Genomic DNA, 25,663 nt, shown 5'->3' with positions numbered 1-25,663 from the left:
TGATGACCAACCTAGGGCTGGCACCGCAATTAATGGCCCGTCTGACCTTGCTTCACAAAATGTCAATATTCCAGGATTTAACACACCATGGTAAGAGTTTTCTGGCTACGGCCTTCGTAGTGGGAGTTGGCTTTTTGGGGGGTGACCATGGTGCCTGGCACCCTGACTTTTCTCTCCTGTTCCCACGTCCCTTCCTCTCGTGTTCCCCTTTTTCCTCCTTCCCTGATAATCTGCAGGATCTTCTGGGCTACATCACCTCTATCTGGACGGGTTATGTTATTTATTGTTTTTCCGGTTATCAATGTCTTCTCACAAGTTCTAGTTTACACAGTATCTTGGACTCTGCTGAATCGATAAACTTCAATCCCTGTAATATGCTCATTGTATATGAAAAATCAATAGAGAAATGAGGTATTAAACAAAGACACAGGGAGTGTTGTCTCTTGACATTTGACTTTGACAGTACCAAAGGAAGAAACATTACTGAATTTATAGACATGATGAGAACAAATGTAAAGTGATACGATTGACAACCAAGTCTCACTAAAATAGACATTCAATTTAACATTCTACTGAACTGTGTGCAGTACTCATGGTGAAATATGAAGAAGGTTTTGCACCAAAATGTGGGACAGAGGGTCTGCTCTGTGCCGAATAGTCATGTGTGAAGTTCTAGTTAATCCCCATAGTTTGGAAGAATGGGCCAAGTTTGAGTGAGACCTTAGCACGACCTCCAAATGTGTGAGTGTCACTCGTGATGAGTGAGGCTTGAGGGCTCGGATATATGCACGTCTGAATTAATGTCGCTGTCGAGGCACTCAAGGCTGCTTGCATGACAATGCTACAAAGAGTTGACGCACTCACTAATCAGCGGTGTATTAATGACGAGCGTACTATGATATAGGGGCCTATGTGAAGAAGTAGAATATTTTAGAGTAGTGAAATGCCCCTCCCCTGTTCCTCAGACCAGTAATACCCACTCATTTTTATGATACAATGCAAACTGTGTGAGAAATTTCTGGTTCATACTTGGTTGCCCTATCTTAGGAATTAATTGTTTCAAAGATATATTGCTTTATTTTTTGTCAGTGAATCTTTGTTGAGAGAGGATAATGGTTACTGTAAACAAAACGCCAAAGCCTGGAAGAGACCACTATCTTAATATATATATATATTTTTTTTTTTAATTTTTGAAAACCTTTATTGTGCATCGATAGCATACATATACGGGCCTACAACCACCTGGCCGGCCTCGACAGCAATTTATAGCACAACCATTAGCAATAAAGCAACTCAGCAGTCCCCCCAGCACGAGATACGACAGTTTTACCAAAATAGGACTTCAGTTTGACGCGACCACTGAGTTACAGGATTAGGTAAGGTTATTTGTAAATATTATGAAAATAAAAGGATCAGACATAATGCAATCTACCGAGGACCTAGGGTGAGCAATGCACGCAACAATGTATCACAGGACGGGAGAACATAAACTTGGTGTCCGAGCTGAAATACACTCATCAGGATGTAGAGCACGCATTCAATTTTGGGCTAGTCATCGCCCACCCCATAGACGTGAGGCTACTGTAGGAATGACTACAAAGAAAGGAAAAACCAGCTATCAAAAGCGCAAAAGGCGCGATGTCTAACCATCATGCTGACCCAAAAAAAGGAGAAAAAAGAGGAAGAAAAGGAGAAGGGAAGAGACAGATAGAGGCCCATGGAAACTGAAATAAAAAAAAAAAACACCAAGAAAAAACCCCTCCCCCAACCCCCCACCCTGCACCCCTGCAGAGGCCACGGCCTAGACCCCCCCCCCCCCCAAGCAGCGTGCCTGTCGCCCATGAGAGTACCCAAAATTTAGTGTCAGAAAAGAGAAAAAGAAAGTTTTATATATAAAACTGGAGGAGGGCCATTCGTACTGGCTCCCGGTCACCCCGACCCGTAAGATTCACTCCTCCCCAAGATATGCAATGCACCACGTTAATCAAGCGGATCAAACAGTAAAGGGGAGAATTAGCAACAGACTGCACTAATAAACATATCTGAAGAGCGCGTTCCCCCCACCTCTGCCAGCCACCTAAATGTCAACATTTAAGAATACTGCTTATCCTTGACCAGTCTTCGCTAGTCCCCGGAGGCATGTCTGCCAAGTAATCCCCTCATCCACTGACACAAAGAAACCAAGTGTCCAAGCGAGGCCAGAGAGCGACATGAGCGTACAAAATGGATGCCGCGGGCCATCAACAGAGTCATCCGAAAATACGGCCATCTTCCCCAGTGCAGTCTCAGAACACGTACCCCACATCAAGGATGGAAAGACAGGGGTGGAAGAAGCGGGGACAGGATCCAGTCGTTGCCGTGAAAAAACAGGGGACATCAATAATGTTACAGAGTGCGAAGCCACCATCATCTGCTGCGAAAGAGAACCATCAGAATAGTCCAAATCCCCGGCTAGTTGTCGACAATTCACAGCATAGTCCAATGGCATCACTGCCCCCCCCCGCACAAAAGGGCGGCCACAGCACCCTCATCGGAGACAGGCTGGGAGGGATCCTCGTGTGCCAGGGGGTCGCCCGACCGTAAGTGCCCCAGCATGAACGTAACACCATCCAGCTTCCTCCCCAGCTCACGGACGCCGTGATCCCAGGCAGATCGAAAGGCACCAATAGCAGCAAGGATGTCGCCACAAGAAAACGCAGGCCCTTTCTCCCATACCGCGGCACCATTTGGCTGTGCACATTCCCCCTTTTGCTGTGCATCGATAGTCAGGATGGCAGCCTCCATCACTTCTCGGCGGCCCCTCGGAGTTTCCGTCACAGATGGGGGACAGGGAATCGGCCATAGGCGGGTCCAACACAGTGCGGCCACTATCCGAGTCGCAGGGACAGTGTAGGCAGATCGCCTAAGGAGCAGTGTCCTGCAGTGTTCTTCGTCACTCTATTCCCACGCCAGCCCAAAATTTGGGAACTGCCCGCGAAAACCGGGCCGAATCCCGAATCGTGTCAAGGCGCCCACCGTCTGCGTTCCACATAAATACAACGGTTGCACCAGGTCACCACTTCGGGTGTACTCCACAGCCGCGTTGCTTGGCAATCAGGACATCTGTGGTGAAAATCGGGCGGATGGACAGTGGGCCCCAGCAGCCCGACACCGCGCCGGTGGAGATGGCCGCTGTTGTTGTCTTAGTGTCCGGCCATGTTATGCTGCAGATGCCCCGGTTGCAAAGTCTTTCAGGCCGCTGAACGTCGTCGCAATTTCTCCGGCAATGGAGCCGGCAGGGAGCCCGGGATCGCCTATCAGTTTCAGCGCAAATTCCCAAACTTCAAAATGAGGCACAAATGCAGGATGGTGAGCAGGATAGTCGTGCGGGGCTCGGAGGTTCACGGAGCCGGGAGCCTACGCGTCCGTCCCGATCGCCATCTTGGCTCCTCCCCCCATCTTAATATTTTAGGAGACAGTTGTGCTCTTAAACCAGAAACTCAAAACCTAATTAGAACCTACAATTCAGTCTTGTTCGAGGATATAAAACTGTATTAAATATAAGGAATACGCCACAGACACAGGAAAATTATAAATAAGCTGTTCCTTCAAGTGTCGCTTTGGCACATGACCTATGCCTCATTGTCACAAGTCTGGTGTATAAAACTCCATGGGATTTACCTCTATTTACTTTGCTATCTAGCACGTTGTGGATTTGAAAAACTGCAAATAAATTATTTAAAAGAATAAATAAGCTGCCCAGTTTAATTGCAAAACTGACCGAAATAATCATATATTCATTAAAATACCGATATATTCATTTAAATGCAGATATATTATTTAAAATACAGATATATTCATTGAAATACAGATATGTTCTTTGAAATACAGATATATTCATTGAAATACAGATATGTTCTTTGAAATACAGATATATTCATTGAAATACAGATATGTTCTTTGAAATACAGATATATTCATTGAAATACAGATATATTCATTGAAATGCAGATATATTCATTGAAATACAGACTGCCACTTCCAGTTGTCACCTTTCTGTAAATACTCTTAAGTCCTTTACATCAGTGTCTGGAAGATGCTCAACTGAAGTGAAGCTATAAATACTTTTCCACAGCAGCAACCAAGTGAGGCCCTGTACTTGAACTGTCTGACCCTTAAAAACATTCCCGTCTGTGACATCTGAAATCCCCGGTCTTTACAGGTATAAATGCTTGTTTGCGTGAAATGTATTCACCCCTGGAGCCTGGAGGCGGCACTTCTGTCAGCGGCCACCAGAGGGCGTTCCTTGCATATTGATGAAAAACCACTGAGCTGCACATTAGATGGAAGGGAGACGGGTTTCCTCTTCCGGGTCAGCGGCAGCAGAGACAGCACCAGCAGTGTGTGCAGCCTGCTGCAGAGGAGGAAGGAGCCCTGTCTGGTGGGCAGATACCACCATCTACAGACCCCCCTCAGACCCCAGATCTGCCCCGCTCAGACTCCCAGGAGGAGGAGAGAGCCTGGACAGGTTTCTTCTCAGGTAGGAGAGCTGCTAACTCACTTGCCTGAAATTTCTAATCCATGGATCAGATTCCCCCCTCCCTGCCATTCATGGTGATGTCAGGAGAGCTGCTGAGGCTGAGTGGGGAGCAGAGGAGGTGAGGCCTGTCCAGGGGTGCAGAGGAGGTGAGGCCTGTCCAGGGGGTGCAGAGGAGTTGAGGCCTGTCCAGGGGAGCAACGTCTCTCTTTGCAACCCATACATAGCACCCGAGGCTCAGGGCGGAGTCAGAGGCGCCATATGGGGTGGAAAGAACTCTGGGCTCCTCTGTCCTTAATGAGAATCCTTCACCAAGAGGCCTGTCCTGAGGGGTGCAGAGGGGGAGGGGCCTGTCCAGGGGTGCAGAGGAGGTGAGACCTGTCCAGGGGTGCAGAGGCAGTGAGGCCTGTCCAAGGGTGCAGAGGAGGAGAGGCCTGTCCAGGGGTGCGGAGGAGGTGAGGCCTGTCCAGGGGTGCAGGGGAGGAGAGACCTCTCCAGGGACGCAGAGGAGGAGAGGTCTGTCCAGGGGGCACAGATAGGTGAGGCCTGTCCAGGGGTGCAGTGGAGGTGAGGACTGTCCAGGGCTGCAGAGGAGGTGAGGCCTGTCCAGGGTGGCAGGGTAGGAGAGGCCTGTTCAGGGGGGTGGCGGAGGTGAGGACTGTCCAGGGGGTGCAGAGGAGGTGAGGCCTGTCCAGGGGTGCAGAGGAGGTGAGGCCTGTCCAGGGGTGCAGAGGAGGTGAGACCTGTCCTGTCAGAGCGAGGTTAGAAGATGTGAAGCCTGTCCAGGGGGAGGCACAAAGAAGGTGAGGCCTGTCCAGCAGGTGCAGAGGAGGGGAGGACTGTCCATGGGATGTATAGGGGGTAAGGCCTGTTTGGAGGTAGATGCAGAGGAGGCGAGACCTGTCGAGGGGATGCAGAGGAAGCAAAGCCTGTCCAGGGGGCTCAGAGGAGGTGAGTAAGGCCTGTCCAGGGGGGTGTAGAGTAGGAGAGGCCTGTTCAGGTGGGTGGCGGAGGTGAGGACTGTCTAGGGGGTGCAGAGGAGGTGAGGCCTGTCCAGGGGTGCAGAGGAGGTGAGGCCTGTCCAGGGATGCAGAGGGGGAGAGGCCTGTCCAGGAAGGTGTAGAGGAGGTGAGGCCTGTCCTGTGTTTGGGTGGTTCAAAGGAGGTGGGGCCTCTCCAGGAGAGATGCAGTGGAGATGAGGCCTGTTCGTCCAGGCGAGGTGGTCGAGAGCTGAATTTAAGTTTGTTAATTGTTGTCCCAAGAGATTTGTGGAATGCGTCAAAGTTGCTTGTAAACTGGCCAATTGAAGAACCACAGAGTGAAGTGCCTCAAAATATTTTATTATATTACAAGAGATTAATGCAGAGTTACAGACAATATTGCAAAGGCAAAGACCGGGTAAAAGAGGGCGCATCTTTTAGCGTTGCATCCAGAGGTTAGTGCACATATCCAGAAAAATGTGAGGGGCTGCAGACTAACATTCCGGATGAGATTTTGTTTTACGCAAAGTTCTGTAGTGAGAATTTTGTTACTAAGCAGAAAAATATCAAAGAAAAAATAATGATGGCTCAGACAAAAATGTTCCAAAATGGTGACGAAAGTGATTCTCACGGATTGTATTCTCGTTTTAATTCTGGGTTTGTTGCTGGTGTGAATTTGGATATGCACGGCGTTGGTGTGCAGAGTAATGATGTTCAGTATGTGCAAGGAGGAATTGTTGTTCCTCTGGGTCAGGGCCGGACTGGGAACCCAAACCAGGCCTGACAATTTTGACGGACCAGCTCCCTGCCTCTTTTGTTGCTGGGGGGCGATATAGCAGCACCACAGCAAAACCAGCCCCCAGTAACAAATACGTTTCCTAGCACTGAAGAATTGGCCCCACTCTTCCAGCCTCCCGTGGAAACACCCGAAGCCCGTTCCGGCCAGTCCGGCCCTGCTCAGGGTGTTGGTTTTACTGACAGTGGCAATTTAAATACCTCAAACACTAGAAAGGTACGTGGTTTATGACCATGAAACAGCTCAAAGGGAGAGTACCCTGCACTTTTTTGTTCTTTGCACCTAATGGCGAATAATGACAGGGGCAACATGTCCTCGCATTTTCTGGACTCCAAAGCTAGGAGTTTCTTGAGGGTGGTTTTAATAGTGGCATTGTATCTTTCAACTAACACATCTGTCTGGGGATGATAGGCAGCTGTCCTGATTTGTTTGACCTCTAACTGCACACAGACTTGCTTCATCAATCGGGACACCAAGGGAGTCCCTTGATCGTTCAAGATCTCTTTTGTGAATCCCACCCTTGAAAAAAAACTTTATCATGGCCTTGGCTACGTTAGAGGCATCCGGTCTGCGTAAGGGTATGGCTTCTGGAAAATGCGTGGAGTAGTCTACCATAACAAGAACATAACAACATACACTGCGGGAAGGTAACAAAGGACCTATTATGTCCATACCTATTCGACTGAAGGGTTATATTTATTTATTTTATTTATTTAAGCAATTTGTAGAGCGTGCAAATACCCGTGGGTGTCTCGGCGCTATGGACGGAAGAAGCAGTAGTCAAATGGTGTGCTGCTCATTGGTTGAAAAGCCGGGTTTTTATAAGCTTTCTGAAGGCCGGTTGCGTTGGGCAAGATTTCATTTGCTGAGGTAGGGTGTTCCACAGTCTGGCCGTAGCAACAGTGAATCTTTTGTCGCCCCAGGAGACCTTATTTGTGCGGGAAATCATGAGGAGGTTGGCAGTTGGGGATCGTAAGGTTTCTTGTGGGTGGTTTTATTATGGGAAGTGGTTGAAGGGGTGCTGTGGGAGGATGGTATCTGTTCTTTTTTTGGCGTACCAGGCATTCTCTGCAGTATATTTTTACATGCTGGTATATGCCGGGCCAATAAAACCGTTCCATGATCTGTTTTTCAGTTTTTTCTGCCCAAAAATGTCCCCCAATAAATGGCTGTGGGCTAGATACATCATTTTTTCCCTGAATGGACTAGGGATCAATAGCTGGGGGTTCTGAGTGGGGCTCCCTTTTCTGTACAACAACCGCTTTTTCTTAAAGAAATATGGACCTAGGTGGTGTGGGTCTTTGTCCTCTAGGGCCTTGTTCCAACACCGGATCTTCCCTTTGTGCCGCAAGGAAATTTCTATCGGTTTCCCAGGGGTTCTCATCTTGTGGATGGGCAAAACCAATGGATTCCTGCCTTTTTCTGCCTTCCTTTGTTTTCTACTCTTCCTAGTTTTTGATGTTGGCCACTCCTTCTCTGTATTCCTGTGAAAAAGGTGCTGTGGCCCACCATTCTTCATCTTTGAGTTTAGTGTCGTGCAACAACTGAGATAACTTTGGGAAATCGTTTCCGAGTGTAGCTGGTTCTGGTAACCGGGGTATACGTCCAACAGTTAAAGTGGTTCCTGGGTCATGGGGGTGTTGTATTTGTACTTGTGCCGTGGGGTACGGTTTGGTGTCACCATGAACACAACGTATAGCTACAGTTCCATCAATCAGGCCAAAGCGGGATCCCAGGTCTTGAGGTCGGACTATGCTGTGTAGGCATCCCATATCAGCCAGAGCTGTCACGGGGTGTCCATTCACTGATACTGTACAGTGATTTTTTTCTGAAGGGGGGCAATAGTAGTTGCGGGCCATATCTATTTCCATGGGGTCTTCCTTTTGGGGGCAAAACCGGGCAATATGTCTCATCCCTCCACACTGGAAACATTGAGGACCCAAAGTAGGAGGTCTGATAATAGGGGTTCCAGGAATTATGGTTACAGGTTTGGACTTCTTTGCTAGGGTTGGACGGGGATGACGATGTACTCCTGGGCCTCCTGTTTTCCCTGTTGACTCCTCTCACCCTTTTTAAATCTCTTGAGCTCTGTTGTAGGCACTAGCAATCTCTAATGCAGTTTCAAGGGTCAAATTAGCCTGTTGACGTGCCCACCTCTGAATGGGCGGATGAAGTGAGGACAAATATTGCTCCAAATATATTTTGGCCATGATGCCATCCTTATCTGTAGTGACTGGTTTTAACCAGCGATCCGCCATATCTTTTACCGTACAAGGCTTGAGGTGTCTCTTGGAGTCCTTCCTTCATTTGTCGTAGTTTTACCCGGTAGGTCTCGTCATCTACACCCAACCTCTCCATGATGCACCTCTTTATATCAGCATAAGGAGCTATCCTGGTAGGCTGCTTGCAAGTCACCAGACAAGAGAGGTCCCAAGTACTGGACCCATTTATCAAGTGGCCAAGATGCTGCCGTGGCCATCCTTTCGAAAATATTGAAAAAATAGTCAGGGTCTTCCCCACTCATGTACCGTTGTACCGCGGGGTCTCTCACTCTCTGAGCAGGACAGGCACGACCTTTGGAAAGACTATGGCAGTTTCCTCCAGGCGGCCAGGTTGAAATTCAGTTATTTCAAGTCCCTACACCAAGGGCACTGGACGTTGGAGTGTGTCTATAAAGCACATACGGCAGACTATTCCACATGCTGGAGGTGCAGAAGGTGTGGCGCAGTTGCCTGTGGCATTTTGCATTTCCTGCGGACTGTACAGCACTTTGTGCTGCTACGGCTCCATTTGGGATACCTTGATGACCAACCTAGGGCTGGCACCGCAATTAATGGCCCGTCTGACCTTGCTTCACAAAATGTCAATATTCCAGGATTTAACACACCATGGTAAGAGTTTTCTGGCTACGGCCTTCGTAGTGGGTGTTGGCTTTTTTGGGGGTGACCATTAGGCATGAGCGGATTTTGCGGATTGGCAATCCGCGAATTTGCGGATTTGCGGATTGCCAAAATCCGCAAAATCCGCGAATCCGCGTGGATTTTTTTTTTATGTTCGCACGGGTTTCTGCAAGTTCGTGAGGGTTTTGTACAATTTCGCAAATTGCGAAATTGTACAAAACGCGCGCGAACTTGCAGCAACCCGTGCGAACACAATTATATGAAGAGAAAGAAGCTCCTGGTCACAGGAACAGCACAGGGATTGCGCTCATGAAAGTCAAGGATGCAAAGGCCTCTACCCAGCATCACGGCTGATTTTCCACAGTAGATTTGGGAAGAGGCACACCTGTCCAGCCTCGAAGACGCTCATGATTGTTTTTGGGCTAATGAATGAGTCACTGATTTTGAGCATAAACTAGTTCGAGCGACCATGCAAAGGCCGCCCTCTACCCAGCATCACAGCTGATTTTCCACGGTAGATTTGGGAAGAGGCACACCTGTCCAGCCTCGAAGACGCTCATGATTGTTTTTGGGCTAATGAATGAGTCACTGAATTTGAGCATCAACTAGTTCGAGTGACCATGTGTGTGTTACTATGCAATCGCCCTGAAGGGCGCAGGGGTCCCTTGAGTGACCTGTGTAAGGCTGTGCCTGTAACTATTTTACAATGGCGCCAGCAAGCTGCCAGCGCCGTTGTAAAATAGTTACAAAGTTAGCTTGCACAGGAAGCACTTAGATAAAATAAAGCAGCACCTGCTTCGTTTTATCTAGTGGTTCCTGTGCAAGCTAACTTTGTAACTATTTTACAACGGCGCTGGCAGCTTGCTGGCGCCATTGTAAAATAGTTGCATGAGTGGGGGTTCAACTTTTGAACCCGTTACGTTCGCGGATTTTTTTTTGCGGATTTTGCGGGAAATCCGCAAAATTCGCGGATTGCGGATTTCCCAAAAATCCGCAAAATCTGCGAGTGTAACGGATTTCCCGCTCATGCTTAGTGACCATGGTGCCTGGCACCCTGACTTTTCTCTCCTGTTCCCACGTCCCTTCCCCTAGTGTTTCCCCTCGTCCTCCTTCCCTGATAATCTGCAGGATCTTCTGGGCTACATCACCTCTATCTGGACGGGTTATGTAATTTATTGTTTTTCCGGTTATCAGTGTCTTCTCACAAGTTCTAGTTTACACAGTATCTTGGACTCTGCTGAATCGATAAACTTTCATACCTGTTATATGCTCATTGTATTTGGAAAATCAATAAAGAATTGAGGTATTTAAAAAAGACACAGGGAGTGGTGTCACTTAACATGTGACTTTGACAATACCAAAGGAAGAGACATTACTGAATTTATAGACATGATCAGAACACATGTAAAGTGATACGATTGACAACCAAGTCTCACTAAAATAGACATTCAATTTAACATTCTACTGAACTGTGTTAGTACTCATGGTGAAATATGAGAAAGGTTTTGCCAACTAAATGTGGGACAGAGGGTCTCCTTTGTGCTGCGTAGTTACGTGTGAAGTTCTAATTTATCCCCATAGTGTGGAAGAATGGGCCAGGTTTGAGTGAGACTTCAGAGTGACTTCCAAATGTGTTAGTGTCACTCGTGATGAGTGAGGCTTGAGGACTCTGATGTATGCACGTCCGAAATAATGTCACTGTCGAGGCACTCAAGGCTTCTTGCATGACAATGCTACAAAGAGTTGACGCACTCACTAATCAATGGTGTACTGATGACGAGTGTACTGTGATATAGGGGCCTATTTGAAGGAGTAGAATATTTTCGAGTAATGAAATGCCCCTCCCCTGTTCTTCAGACCAGTAACACCCACTCATTTTTATGATACAATGCAAACTGTGTGAGAAATTTCTGGTTCATACTCGGTTGCCCTATCTTAGGAATCAATTGTTTCAAAGATATATTGCTTTATTTTTTGTCAGTGAATCCTTGTTGAGAGAGGATGGTGGTTACTGGAAACAAAACAACAAAGCCTGGAAGAGGCCGCTATCTTAATATTTTAGGAGACAGTTGTGCTCTTAAAACAGAAACTCAAAACCTAATTAGGGCCTACATTTCAGTCTTGTTTGTGGATATAAAACCGTATTAAATATAAGGAATAAGCCACAGACATAGGAAAATTAGAAATAAGCTGTTCCTTCAATTGTCGCTTTGACACATGACCTATGCCTCATTGTCACTGATCTGGTGTATAAAACTCCATGGTATTTACCTCTGTTTACTTTGCTATCTAGCACGTTGTGAATTTGAAAAACTGCAAATAAATTATTTAAAAGAATAAATAGGCTGCCCAGTGTAATTGGAAAACTGACTGATATTCTGATATATTCTTTAAATTACAGATATATTCATTGAAATACAGATATATTCATTGAAATACAGACTGTCACTTCCAGTTGTCACCATTCTGTAAATACTCTTAAGTCCTTTACATCAGTGTTTGGAAGATGCTCAACTGAAGTGAAGCTATAAATACTTTTCCACAGCAGCAACCAAGTGTGAGGCCCTGTACTTGAACTGTCTGACCCTTAAAAACATTCACATCTGTGACATCTGAAATCCCAGGTCTTTACAGGTATAAGTGCTTGTTTGTGTGAAAAGTATTCACTCCAGGAGCCTGGAGGCAGCGGTTCCGTCAGCGGCCACCAGAGGGTGCTCCTCGCCTGCTGATGAAACCACTGAGCTGCCTTTTGTCTGAAAGGGAGACGGGTTTCCTCTTCCGGGTCAGTGGCGGCAGAGACAGCACCAGCAGCAGTGCTGACATCACTTCCTCCCTCTCCTGGTGTGTCCAGCCTGCTGCAGAGGAGGAAGGAGCCCTGTCTGGTGGGCAGCGACCTCCATCTACAATCACCAGATCTGCCCCCCCTCAGACCCCAGACCCCCCCCCCCCATCAGCCCCCCAGGAGGAGGAGAGAGTCTGGACAGGTTTCTGCTCAGGTAGGTGAGCTGCCAACTCACTTGGCTGCAATTTATGAATCCATGGATCAGATTCCCCCCTCCCCCTCCCCCCCCTGGCATTCATGATGATGTCAGGAGAGCTCAGTTATTCCTGCTGCTGAGGCTGAGTGGGGAGCAGAGGAGGAGAGGTCTGTCCTGGGGAGCAGAGGAGGAGAGGTCTGTCCTGGGGTGCAGAGGAGGAGAGGTCTGTCCTGGGGTGCAGAGGAGGAGAGGCCTGTCCAGGGGGGCAGAGGATGAGAGGCCTGTCCAGGGGCAGAGGAGGTGAGGCCTGTCCAGGGGGTGCAGAGGAGGTGAGGCCTGTCCAGGGGACAGAGGATGAGAGGCCTGTCCAGGGGCAGAGGAGGCGAGGCCTGTCCAGGGGCAGAGGAGAAGAGGCCTGTCCAGGGGTGCAGAGGAGGAGAGGCCTGTCCAGGGGGGCAGAGGATGAGAGACCTGTCCAGGGGCAGAGGTGGTGAGGCCTGTCCAGGGGGTGCAGAGGAGGTGAGGCCTGTCCAGGGGTGCAGAGGAGGAGTGGCCTGTCCAGGGGGGTGCAGAGGAGGTGAGGCCTGTCCAGGGGTGCAGAGGAGGTGAGTCCTGTCCAGGGTTGCGGTGGAGGTGAGGCCTGTCCAGGGGTCAGAGGAGGTGAGGTCTATCCAGTGGTTCAGAGGAGGAGAAGCCTGTCCAAGGCTGCAGAGGAGGTGAGGCCTGTCCAGGAGTGCAGAGTAGGAGAGCCCTGTCCAGGTGAGCAGAAAAGGGGAGGCCTGTCCAGGGGTGCAGAGGAGGAGAGGCCTGTCCAGGGGCAGAGGAGGAGAGGCCTGTCCAGGGGGTGCAGAGGAGGTGAGGCCTGTCCAGGGGTGCAGAGGAGGAGAGGCCTGTCCAGGGGGGTACAGAGGAGACGAGGCCTGTCCAGTGGTTCAGAGGAGGAGAGGCCTGTCCAAGGCTGCAGAGGAGGTGAGGCCTGTCCAGGAGTGCAGAGTAGGAGAGCCCTGTCTAGGTGAGCAGAAAAGGAGAGGTCTGTCAAAGGGTGCAGAGGAGGAGAGGCCTGTCCAGGGGCAGAGGAGCAGAGGCCTGTCCAGGGGGTGCAGAGGAGGTGAGGCCTGTCCAGGGGTGCAGAGGAGGAGAGGCCTGTCCAGGGGGGTACCGAGGAGGTGAGGCCTGTCCAGTGGTGCAGAGCAGGTGAGCCCTGTCCAGGTGAGCAGAAAAGGAGAGGCCTGTCCAGGGGTGCAGAGGAGGAGAGGCCTTTCCAGGGGCAGAGGAGGAGAGGCCTGTCAAGGGGGTGCAGAGGAGGTGAGGCCTGTCTAGGGGTGCAGAGGAGGAGAGGCCTGTCCAGGGGGTACAGAGGATGCGGGGCCTATCCAGGGGTGGAGAGGAGGAGAGGTCTGTCCAGGTGTGCAGAGGAGGTGAGGCCTGTCCAGTGGTTTAGAGGAGGAGGGGCCTGTCCAAGGCTGCAGAGGAGGTGAGGCCTGTCCAGGAGTGCAGAGTAGGAGAGCCCTGTCCAGGTGAGCAGAAAGGGAGAGGTCTGTCCAGGGGTGCAGAGGAGGAGAGGCCTGTCCAGGGGTCAGAGGAGGTGAGGCCTATCCAGTGGTTCAGAGGAGGAGAAGCCTGTCCAAGGCTGCAGAGGAGGTGAGGCCTGTCCAGGAGTGCAGAGTAGGAGAGCCCTGTCCAGGTGAGCAGAAAAGGAGAGGTCTGTCCAGGGGTGCAGAGGAGGAAAGGCCTGTCCAGGGGCAGAGGAGCAGAGGCCTGTCCAGGGGGTGCAGAGGAGGTGAGGCCTGTCCAGGGGTGCTGAGGAGGAGAGGCCTGTCCAGGGGGGTACCGAGGAGGTGAGGCCTGTCCAGTGGTGCAGAGCAGGTGAGCCCTGTCCAGGTGAGCAGAAAAGGAGAGGCCTGTCCAGGAGTGCAGAGGAGGAGAGGCCTGTCCAGGGGCAGAGGAGGAGAGGCCTGTCAAGGGGGTGCAGAGGAGGTGAGGCCTGTCTGGGGGTGCAGAGGAGGAGAGGCCTGTCCAGGGGGTACAGAGGAGGCGAGGCCTGTCCAGGGGTGGAGAGGAAGAGAGGTCTGTCCAGGGGTGCAGAGGGGTGAGGCCTGTCCAGGGGTGGAGAGGAGGAGAGGCCTGTCCAGGGGTGCAGAGGGGGTAAGGCCTGTCCAGGGGTGGAGAGGAGGAGAGGCCTGTCCAGGGGTGCAGAGGAGGTGAGGCCTGTCCAGGGGTGCAGAGGAGGTGAGGCCTGTCCAGGGGTGGAGAGGAGGAGAGGTATGTCCAGGGGTGCAGAGGAGGTGAGGCCGGTCCATGGTTGCAGAGGAGGAGAGGCCTGTCTAGAGGGGTGCAGAGGAGGTGAGTCCTGTCCAGGGGGTGCAGAGGAGGAGAGGCCTTTCCAGGGGTGCCGAGGAGGTGAGGCCTGTCCAGTGGTGCAGAGCAGGTGAGCCCTGTCCAGGTGAGCAAAAAAGGAGAGGCCTGTCCAGGGGTGCAGAGGAGGAGAGGCCTGTCCAGGGGCAGAGGAGGAGAGGCCTGTCCAGGGGGTGCAGAGGAGGTGAGGCCTGTCCAGGGGTGCAGAGGAGGAGAGGCCTGTCCAGGGGGGTACAGAGGAGGCGAGGCCTGTCCAGGGGTGGAGAGGAGGAGAGGTCTGTCCAGGGGTGCAGAGGAGGTGAGGCCTGTCCAGGGGTGGAGAGGAGGAGAGGCCTGTCCAGGGGTGGAGAGGAGGAGAGGCCTGTCCAGGGGTGCAGAGGAGGTGAGGCCTATCCAGGGGTGCAGAGGAGGTGAGGCCTGTCCAGGGGTGGAGAGGAGGAGAGGTCTGTCCAGGGGTGCAGAGGAGGTGAGGCCTGTCCAGGGGTGCAGAGGAGGTGAGGCCTGTCCAGGGGTGCAGAGGAGGAGAGGCCTGTCCAGGGGTGCAGAGGAGGTGAGTCCTGTCCAGGGTTGCAGTGGAGGTGAGGCCTGTCCAGGGGTCAGAGGAGGTGAGGCCAATCCAGTGGTTCAGAGGAGGAGAGGCCTGTCCAAGGCTGCAGAGGAGGTGAGCCCTGTCCAGGAGTGCAGAGTAGGAGAGGCCTGTCTAGAGGGGTGCAGAGGAGGAGAGGCCTTTCCAGGGGTGCAGAGGAGGAGAGGCCTGTCTAGAGGGGTGCAGAGGAGGTGAGTCCTGTCCAGGGGGTGCAGAGAAGGAGAGGTCTTTCCAGGGGTGCAGAGGAGGAGAGGCCTGTCTAGAGGGGTGCAGAGGAGGTGAGGCCTGTCTAGAAGGGTGCAGAGGAGGTGAGGCCTGTCCAAGGGTGCAGAGGAGGTGAGGCCTGTCCAGGGGAGGAGTGTCTCTCTTCGGGCCCTGTGCATAGCGCCCCGAGGCTCAGGGCGGAGTCAGAGGCACAGTATGGGGTGGAATGAACTCTGGGCTCCTCTGTCCTTAATGAGAATCCTTCACCGAGAGCTCCTGTCAGAAGCACCAAGAGGCCTGTCCAGGGGTGCAGTGGATGTGAGGCCTCTCCAGGGGTGCAGTGGAGGTAAGACCTGTCCAGGGGGTTGAAGAGGAGGTCAGGCCTGTCCAGGGAACAGTGTCTCTCTTCGGGCCCTGTGCATAGCGCACCGAGGCTCAGGGCGGAGTCATAGGCGCTGTATGGGGGGGAATGAACTCTGGGCTCCTCTGTCCTTAATGAGAATCCTTCACTGAGAGCTCCTTTGAGAAGCTTCGAGAGGCCTGTCCCGGGGTGCAGAGGAGGAGAGGCCTGTCCAGGGATGCAGAGGAGTTGAGGCATGTCCAGGGGTGCAGAGGAGGTGATGCCTGTCCAGGGGCAGAGGAGGGGAGGCCTGTACAGGGGTCAGAGGAGGAGAGGCCTGTCCAGGGGGCAGAAAAGGTGAGGAATGTCCAGGGGGCAGAGGAGATGAGGCCTGTCCAGGAGTGTAGAGGAGGAGAGGCCTGTCCAGTGGGCAGAGGAAGAGAGGCCTGTCCAGGGGGCAGAGGAGGTGAGGCCTGTCCAGGGGGGCAGAGGAGGTGCGGCCTGTCCAGGGGGCAGAGGATAGGAAGCCTGTCCAGGGGCAGAGGAGGTGAGGCTTGTCCAGGGGGTGCAGAGGAGGTGAGGCCTGTCCAGGGGTGCAGAGGAGGGGAGGCCTGTCCAGGGATGCAGAAGAGTTGAGGCCTGTCCAGGGGTGCAGAGGAGGTGAGGCCTGTCCAGGGGGCAGAGGAGGTGAAGCATGTCCAGGGGTGCAGAGGAGGTGAGTGTGGGAAGTTGGCCTGGCATATGCTGTCCACTAGTTATAGTGGGAACCATGCACCAGTTCAAACAACCCTTATTGATGATAGATTAAAGAAAACCTTGATTGAAAGCTATCCTAGTGGTAGCTGTGGAGAGCAGCCTTCAGGCTAAGTCTTAAAGGAATATAAAGCAGCTTGTTTTACCAGTCTATAATCTCTTGAATGACCAAATGAGAACTACACCAGGTATATATATAAAATACATGTATTTATTCTAAAACACACCCCTTAGTCTCTTTATGAGGCTAGAAGTCGAAGTACACAAGTTACAGGTCAAAATATTCACAGTAAATAGCACAGTTTTCGATAGGCCCCGGGGGGGGGGGCAAACCATATACTAAAATAGTGGTATAAGAACCACGACTTGACTGTACACAAGGCCTAGAGCCTGTAGAATCGCTGGGCCCCTTTGGAACCACCCAAGGTAGTGACACAGGGAACCCACGGGGAACACGTTCACTGTGGGAACACAGCCGCAAGCGCCGTTAGCTTCTATTGGGAAAGTCGCTGTTGGAAATTTAAAGATTAAGGACACTAAGAAGTTGACTAGGAACAAACCCTTTTGAACTTAGATGGTTCTAGGGCTAATACCCACGGGAGCACCAGAGTACTCGAGTTACCTAACCCAGGAAAGCCGGGAGCATAGGTGCCAAATGGTGTTGCGTCGCGTCGTTGTTTTCAATGGCGAGTTGCTGCAAAGTGCTGCTGCCGGGAAGAGGAAAAGTGTTCAAAGAGATCCAAGCCTAAATCGAAGATGATAAGAACCTGAAAGCAGAGGGGACAGAGTCTGGGTCACTTGCCAGTAACCAGGGGCACGATAGTCGAATGTCCACCAATGTCGTATGCTTTAGGTGAGATGAGGGGAAGTTTGATTCTTCAGCCACGAGGACCAGGAGGTGTTGATGACAAACAGGAGCTGGATTCGAGCTGTCCCACAAGGTATTGGTGCCCGGATTGGACACAACAAGCCTTGGCAACAGCAACCCATGCAGGAAGAGAACAATGGCTTCGGAGTGGACCAGCAAGGTCCAAGGGACTCACCAGGCTATGGAGAGTAAGTGCACATCTGGAGCATTCAGGGAAGCCCAAAGAAAGTTACAGCTGCCTTCTCAGGGACCCACAAGTCAACCGACAGGGAATCGCGAAGGTATCTCGAGAGGGACCGAAAAATAGTCTTAGTTTACCGTCGTATCGCAACCATAAGTTGGTGGTTGTGAAGCGCCGGTTTAGTTAGAATGTTAAACACTCTGAGAGCTACATCTTGTTAATGTTATAACAAGAGGTGACACGTAAAATTACACATTCTTCCTAATGTACCTATGTATACGACTCAAAAACACCAACTGGCTATAGTATGCCCCCTTAAAAAAACAATAAATTTAAAAGTTGTTCTTGAAGACAAGTAACAATTTTAATGTTATCGCAAACTCAACATTAGAAGAATCTAAAATTCCAGAGTCGCGCTACCACCTCAGCATTAGCATTATTTCTTCCTTGTTCCACTCTTAAGAGAATCCTCCGCGATGCCACCATGTATCTTCGATGCCGAGTATGCTTGTGCGAAGAAGTTTCCCAAACTAGTTTAAATACCGGAAGTGTAAACAGTGTGTTCACGTTGTTTGTGAATTCACTCCCTACTCTCATGGTGTAAACAGAGAGGAAGGACTTAGCGTTCTATTCTAACTTGGCAGCCATTCTAACTACACCGGCTGTTCACATCCACCAACTTATGGTTGTGATACGACGGTAAACGAAGACTATGATGCTCACAATATGCTTCTTTACACATAGCATAAGAAGGCAGATTTTGGTAACTATGGCCCAAATATGCAGGTATTCATTACAAACAGTATACTGCATGGGTTTGCGTTGGCATGGCTTTGGGTTAGGATACTTCATTTCGATTGAGTTGTCAATCTGCATGTTCATTAAGCAAACTATAATATTTAAACAACACGTCGGTTGCTCTGAAGCCTTTTTAATAAAGAATAGCAAGGACTTTGTTGCTAGTAATGATTAGTGACTTAAGTAGGAAATACGGTTCCAAATAAGCATTATTTAGTGATTTCACATTTTTGCAGCACTAAGAAGATTGTTACTGGAAGAAATAGAAACCAGTCAAATCCGTTCGGAATCATAGACGCTACCACACCTGAAACCCATTGCGGTTTGGAATTATCACCGCATAATAAGTAGGTCCATTTTAAAGGCACTTGTTTTAAAGCTAATCTCAAACATTGAATTTCAAATTATGGACTGATATATACAAATCTTTCTGCTTGTTTTACAGAATCAGTTCTCATACAGGAGATAGGTATTTATATACCCTCAAATAAGACTTGCTTTTAGTGTCTAAGTTTCACTTACTCACATCACTATTTTATTTTACCTATTCAGTGCACGCTTCAGATTTCTTTTACTATGACCCTTAGCCCTCGTAATGATTCACACTTCTCACGATCGCTCTAACAGTGGAAAATTCTCACTTAGTTTAGTGTGGCAGAGTTTTAGCTGGCTCTTACTATCCTAAGCGCACTTACTTGGTCTCTCGATCGCTATTAGGTTCAGAGACCTACTGTTTCACAGAGGTATATTCTGTGTTATTGTGTTGTTGGATTTTTGTATTGATTTCTTATCCCACCACAAGCATGAGTTACACTTGATTGGTGACTCTCCCAATACTGATATAGTATGGTTTGTTTGTTATCAATGGGACTGTTTTTCTCAATATATAAACTGGTCTTTTTTCGAAATCACACAGCCTTGAGAAAGTCGCGGGACGAAACACGTGTTGGCTGTAGATAATTTCTGGGAAGACTTGCACATAATAAAGTGACCAACAAAGAAGAAGGAAGACTAATCTTTTGCGCATTATTTAGTTTTGAATTTTTGGAAACGTGTTACATACTTATGTTACTTTATAAGTGAGACGTGTGCTAAGGAGTGTGATTTGTTCTAGAAGCCAGAGCCCTCTCCTGAGGAGTGGGGTGGTTCTCCTCACCTTTTAGCACCGTCAAATACTGGGTTCCTTAAAATAATGTGTGTAATTATTCTGTGTGGCGCTTTGTTACCCACATCAAATACCACTGCCTTGCTTTATCTACTCTTAAGTGCATTATAACCTTGCGGTAAATGCTAACTCTGGACTGGCTGCATGGAAACATGTTGTGTTTGGTGTCAAACACCTTGGAATCATACCCCCACACCAGAAACTGGCGTGGGAGTTTGATCCCACCCTTCTAGAGGGAGAGACATGACAGCACAGGTATACCCTGTCCCAGCTTAAAAGAGCCCTGGCATCACAAAATGGATGCTGCAGCCACAGACACAAGTCTGACCTCCTCCTGCTGACCGAAACTCCAGCAGGGGAGGCCTTGACAATAGTTTTCCTGTCACAGGGTGGTGTAACCACCTCCCAGACAGGCTTTTGTGTATTGGGACTGTGTGGGAGCACTCCAAGAGTGCTTTGAAGTCTGCGCTGGGGGCACATTTGGTGTCCCTATGCATAGTCCAGTTCAAACCAGCCCCAGGGGCTACCAGCCCCTGCTCTGGTGCAAAACTGAACAAAGGAAATGGGTGTAGCCCCCCCTCTTTCCAAACCCTCCCATAGGTGGGTCCCTAGAGCTAGTCCAACCCATTCCTTGGGTATAATGAAGGAACCTCTGTAACCAGAACTTTAGATATCCCTGGACGAAACTCTGAAACTGAACCCTGGACCTTCGACGATCTGTTCAATGCCAGATGACTGAAGAATCTCCCTTGGAGTAAAGGAGTTACTCCCCTGCTTGGCAGGCACCAAAGACGCATCTGACCGGTCTGCATCTCCGAAACTCCCGCCAGACGCCAAAGACTTTGCAACACCAGAGGTGGATTTCCAGACTTCCCCATGGTTGATCTGAGTCCCCAGCAAAGCCGAGACCTGTAGCCATCGTGGGTAATGTGAAACCGGAACCCCTGGACACCATGCACATTTGCAAGTACATCAGCTTCTCGACGTTCTTCGATGCTGTGCTTTGGATTACTTGTAGCCCGACCCCGAGCGGAGAATCCACTGAAGATTGCTGGCCTACTCACTCCGAGTGAACCGAGGGCTGCCATTTTGTGATTCAGCTCGAGGTACCTTCACGATCCCTTGTCTGTTGACTTGTGGGTACCTGAGAAAGCAATTCTGATTTTCCTTGGGCTTCCCTGGTTGCTTCAGACGTGCCCTGACTCTCCATCGCTTGGTGAGTTGCCTGGACCTTGCTGGTCCACTCCAAAGCCATTGTTTTCTTTCTGCGTTGGTTGCTGTTGCCAAGGCTTGTTGTGTCCAATCCGGGCACCGACGCTGCAGCGTTTGACATCCTTTGTGGGCGAGCTTGAATCCTGCTTCTGGTTGTCGTCGACGCCTCCTGGTCCTCGTGGCTGAAGAGTCAAGCTTCCCCTCATCTCATCTGAAGTACCCAACATCGGTGGGCATTCGACTATCGTGCCCCTGGTCACTGACTAGTGACGGAGACTCTGTCCCCTCTGCTTTCAGGTTCTTTTCATCATTCACATGAGCTGGGGAGATGCAGGAGATGAGCAGAACCTTCCCTCCTTTCGAGATGCCAGTTACACTGCAAGCTACGGGAGGAGGAAGGGGGGAGGCTCCTTAGTGCCCTGCTGCAGGCTCTATCTTCTGCCTTCTCCTGCCCAATCCAAATATTTTGAAGAGGCAGAGGCTGTGTATTAGGACATTGTAATGTTGAGAGCAGCGGGCCTATATCAGGTTGTATAGGCTGCTGCTGCACAATTTGAAATAGAGAATTCCACTGAGCTAACTGGACACAGTCTCAGTCTACGGTAGCATTTAAAGCACTGAGTGCAACAAGGCCAATTCCTTGCTTCAATAAAATGTCCCTTCCTAGATCACTGGAAAAAGGAATAGATGAACAGTCTAGGTGGGCAGGGGAGTAAATAACATCTGATTATTCATTAAAAGTATTACAAATATCTCATTATGATGCCAGCCTTTGACACAGAAATTGTAAATTGATAGTGTTGGCTGAGAATCTGTGTCACAATATATGTGTTTCTTTCTTAAATATTATTTACGTTTGCTCTCACATCCATGAGTTCCAGTGATCTAAAGCTCCCGATCTACACAGTGTCCCAAAGCTGTTTAACCACTATCAGAAATGCTACTCAACTGATTTCCTAGCTTCTTTTTGTCCATACTTTCTTTGTGCAAAGTATAAGGTCATAAATATTTTTTCTTTGTTTTCATTTACAATATCTGACTCCATTTCTACAGGTGACTGAAGCATGAACAGAAAAAGGAAGGTTTAAATTTAGTGAAACACAACGAAAAGGATTATTTCAAGGAAAGTTAAAACATTCTAGAGCTCTTGAGAAGAAACACATTCTATGTACCAGGAATGGTGAGGATGTTGGAGTAGAAGAAACTGGTGAATGTGAAAGTTGTCAAATCCCTAAAGTAAAAGGACCATCAATGTTTACCAGGTGCCAGTAACTGAGATTGAGGAGAACATTGGCCACAATTGATCCCCACACAGTGCACTTGAGAAAACTCAGTGTTGTAAATTCTGTTTGATGGTTTATGAGAAAAATACTTTGGAGACCAAAACCCTCCCCAACAGATCAGCATCCGTAGACCTGTTGTAATGTGACAGAACTGTCAAAAAGACTTATATCCTCGGTTTACAAGCGCAATCTTTGTCTCCGTCTCCTGGAGATGAGAGGAGAGAAAAGATTATTTAAAAGAAAGTCATTGTAAATACTCTTTCTCAGATGTCGTTACAGCAAAGATGCTGGATTATCATTTCCAATATAGGAAGATTTTCCTCACCAGCTCTGTCTCTTGGGTTGATCCGAGTGGTTTCAAAGTGTCTTGTACCTTCAAAGTGGATCATGTACCTGTCTTAGCCACTGAGCAAAAAAGCATATTCTGGCACAGAAAGTATAAAAGGGGCCAGTGTTACACTATTGATAATTCATAAACCACCCTGGCATGCCCTAATCATCTGTCATTACTTGTATGAAAAAACATACCTACCAGGCAAACACTAAAGCCCAAAGACCTAATCAGTGCTTTTAAAACTCCTAAATCAAATGTGATCAAATAGAATCACTAAATAAGACTAATTAAACTTGAGAAAATTCACCCGGGCATAACTTGGAGATAATGAATCCATGAGAGGCCTCTTAATCAATACAAGGGGCTCCTCAGTGAAAGTTAATAAGACAAGTTAGATCAGTGCCTTTAAAGGTAGGAAAATGATCTCCAGGAAAAAACTATAATTAGTTAAATATAAATGTGAAGAAGAGCATCTGCAGCATAGTTTAGTTCATGCTAAGTGGTGACATAAACAAGTACAGACACTGGCATCAGATTCAGTCTTAAGATGACATGTACCCAGGAACAAACCCAACTTGGAGAAACAAACAACTCGAATAAGAGCAATGACTGTGAAAACAGCTTTAGTTATCAATCCCACCTTACTAAACATGAGAAAACTAGCGCTGTCCGAAAACCCTATCAGTGTCCCGAATGCCAGAAAGGCTTCAGTCGCAAATCCAACCTTACGGTACATGAAAGAGCCCACACTGGGCATAAACCATATCAGTGCTCTGAATGCTGGAAAAGCTTCAGTCATAAATACAGCCTTACTGTACATGAAAGGACCCACACTGGGTATAAACCATATCCGTGCTCTGAATGCTGTAAAAGCTTCAGTAGTAAATCAGCTCTCTCTCAACACGAGAGAGCTCATACTGGACAAAAACCTTATCAGTGCTCTGAATGCTGGAAAAGTTTCAGTCATAAATCCAACCTTACTGTACATGAAATTACCCACACTGGGCATAAACTGTATCAGTGCTCTGAATGCCAAAAAAGTTTCTATGGCAAATCCAGTTTAACTCAACATCAGAGAATCCATACTGGGCTCAAACAGTATCAGTGTTCTGAATGTCAGAAAAGCTTCAGTCCGAAACAGACTCTCACTAGACATGAGAGAACTCACACTGGGGAAAGACCTTATCAGTGCTCTGAATGCTTGAAATGCTTCAGTCGGAAATCCAACCTTACTATGCATGAAAGAACCCACACTGGGTATAAACCGTATCAGTGCTCTGAATGCCAAAAAAGTTTCTATGGCAAATCCAGTTTAACTCGACATCAGAGAATCCTTACTGGGCTCAAACAGTATCAGTGTTCTGAATGTCAGAAAAGCTTCAGTCTGAAAAAGGCTCTCACTAGACATGAGAGAACTCACACTGGGGAAAGACCTTATCAGTGCTCTGAATGCTTGAAACGCTTCAGTCGGAAATCCAGCCTTACTGTACATGAAAGGACCCACACTGGGTATAAACCGTATCAGTGCTCTGAATGCCAGAAAAGCTTCAGTCATAAAATAAGTCTCACTAGACATGAGAGAACTCACACTGGGGAAAGACCTTATCAGTGCTCTGAATGCTTGAAACGCTTCAGTCGGAAATCCAACCTTACTGTGCATGAAAGAACCCACACTGGGTATAAACCGTATCAGTGCCCTGAATGCCACAAAAGCTTCAGATTGAAAACAACTCTCACTAGACATGAGAGAACTCACACTGGGGAAAGACCTTATCAGTGCTCTGAATGCTTGAAACGCTTCAGTCAGAAATCCAGCCTTACTGTACATGAAAGGACCCACACTGGACAAAAACCGTATCAGTGCCCTGAATGCCACAAAAGCTTCAGATTGAAAACAACTCTCACTACACATGAGAGAACTCACACTGGGGAACAACCCTTATTAGCTCTCTGAATGCTGGAAACGTTTCAGTCAGAAATCTGGTCTCACTCAACCTGCGAGAACTTACCTGGAAAAAAACCTCATCATTGTTCTAAATGCCAGGGAAGGGTCTGCTGGAGATTCAGTTTCATTCAACAAGAGAGAACCCACAACGTGAAAGAAAATGACCCGTGCTCTCAATGTGACAAAAACTTCAGTTGTAAATGGAACCTTTCCACATAGGAGAGACAATGTGGGAGAATAAAAGGTGCTCAGTGTCAACCCCGAGGAGGAGCATTCAGCATCGCAAACATTTACATGAAGCAGCCACAAAGACACCGATCCATTGATTGTCCAACAAACTGTCTACTGAGAAAAGAACACAGCGAGGGATGGAAATGCTTGAATTAACCTCATTCTTTTGTAACTATTTGTGGCCTCATTCCATTCAGTGTGTTGTGTTCGCTGAGCGTTTATAAGCCATGGCTCTGACCCACAAAGTCCATTTGATCCTGAACTTTGAAGCCACGCTGCTAGGATCAGGAATGCATGTAACCTCAAACTGTTTCCAGCCTTAATGAGCCTCACCAGGGGGCTGCAGCAGGAGTCCCTTTATCGTAGCTCTCTATGGAACCAACATCTGTCCATGTCTGTACCACGTAGGGGTGATCATTGTGAAAAACTAAAGGTGATGGATGGACTGGTAGTTAATCTCTGCAACATCCCGCCACATCATTCTCCAGTCTTTGTGTAACTACAGACGAGGCCAGCCATATGCAAACCATTCTTGGCCCCACCCTAAACAGTCCTAATGACTTCTGTTCCAAAAAGCCTCGTATTACAAAGATCCACACGAGTGGCCTCTTTCCATCTTCTTTTTGTTTCAAATGGAACCTGCTATCCCCTTAACCATGCCTCTGGCCTGCCACGTTCCATGCTTTGGCTCTTATCATCAACCTTGAACCATCTCCATAACTTGGAAGCTCCGATGACTTTGCAGCTGTTGTAACTGCTTGAAGTTTCCCACATTTTGATGGCTGTGGATTCAGGTTCAACTTGCTAGCCCAACTCTACTCTGTGGGAATTTTGCACTTCAAGCCACTTCTGTGCAGCTCGTCACCTTCTGAGACTGATTCATCCAAAAACCTTGCATCAAATTCCAGTGTTAATCATCAAAAGAGACTAAACTTATCTTTGTCCTCTCGAGCATAGCTACCAAAGTCAGCTACAATTTTGTAGGTGACTTCCTGATTGATTCAGTGGAACTGCTTGTTTTTTATTCATTTACCTTTTTGTTTGGTTTTGACAGTTGTTTTTGCTAATTAATAATGCTTAAATCACAGCCCACCTTTAGATTTTGCTTCAGAATAATTATTAAATATTCTTTTTGATCTACACTTGGTTTGAATCTTTAAGTTCCTTGTCTATTTTTAATAAACTGTATTGAAATGTGTGACTTCCACTGTTTTGCTTTACCTTCGAGCGCGCCTTAG

The 25,663-nt window shown here is 48.6% G+C and overlaps 2 protein-coding genes across 2 annotated transcripts in view; both read left to right on the top strand.

Annotated features, from left to right (window-relative positions):
- Positions 1-25,663, top strand: part of LOC147737284 (uncharacterized) — a 1,685,245-nt gene that overhangs the window by 341,575 nt on the left and 1,318,007 nt on the right. The window lies entirely within an intron of this gene.
- Positions 4,382-25,623, top strand: LOC147737298 (uncharacterized). Its single transcript, XM_086925003.1, has 2 exons — positions 4,382-4,519; positions 21,686-25,623. The coding sequence occupies exon 2, from the start codon at positions 22,797-22,799 to the stop codon at positions 24,201-24,203; it is 1,407 nt and encodes a 468-aa protein (XP_086781129.1). The 5' UTR covers positions 4,382-4,519; positions 21,686-22,796; the 3' UTR covers positions 24,204-25,623.

This window comes from Lissotriton vulgaris, chromosome 1_1 (assembly GCF_964263255.1).
Source record: "Lissotriton vulgaris chromosome 1_1, aLisVul1.2, whole genome shotgun sequence".
Classification (NCBI taxonomy): domain Eukaryota; kingdom Metazoa; phylum Chordata; class Amphibia; order Caudata; family Salamandridae; genus Lissotriton; species Lissotriton vulgaris.
The sequence above is the reverse complement of the archived record's forward strand: the minus strand, read 5'-3'. Positions and strand labels throughout refer to the sequence as shown.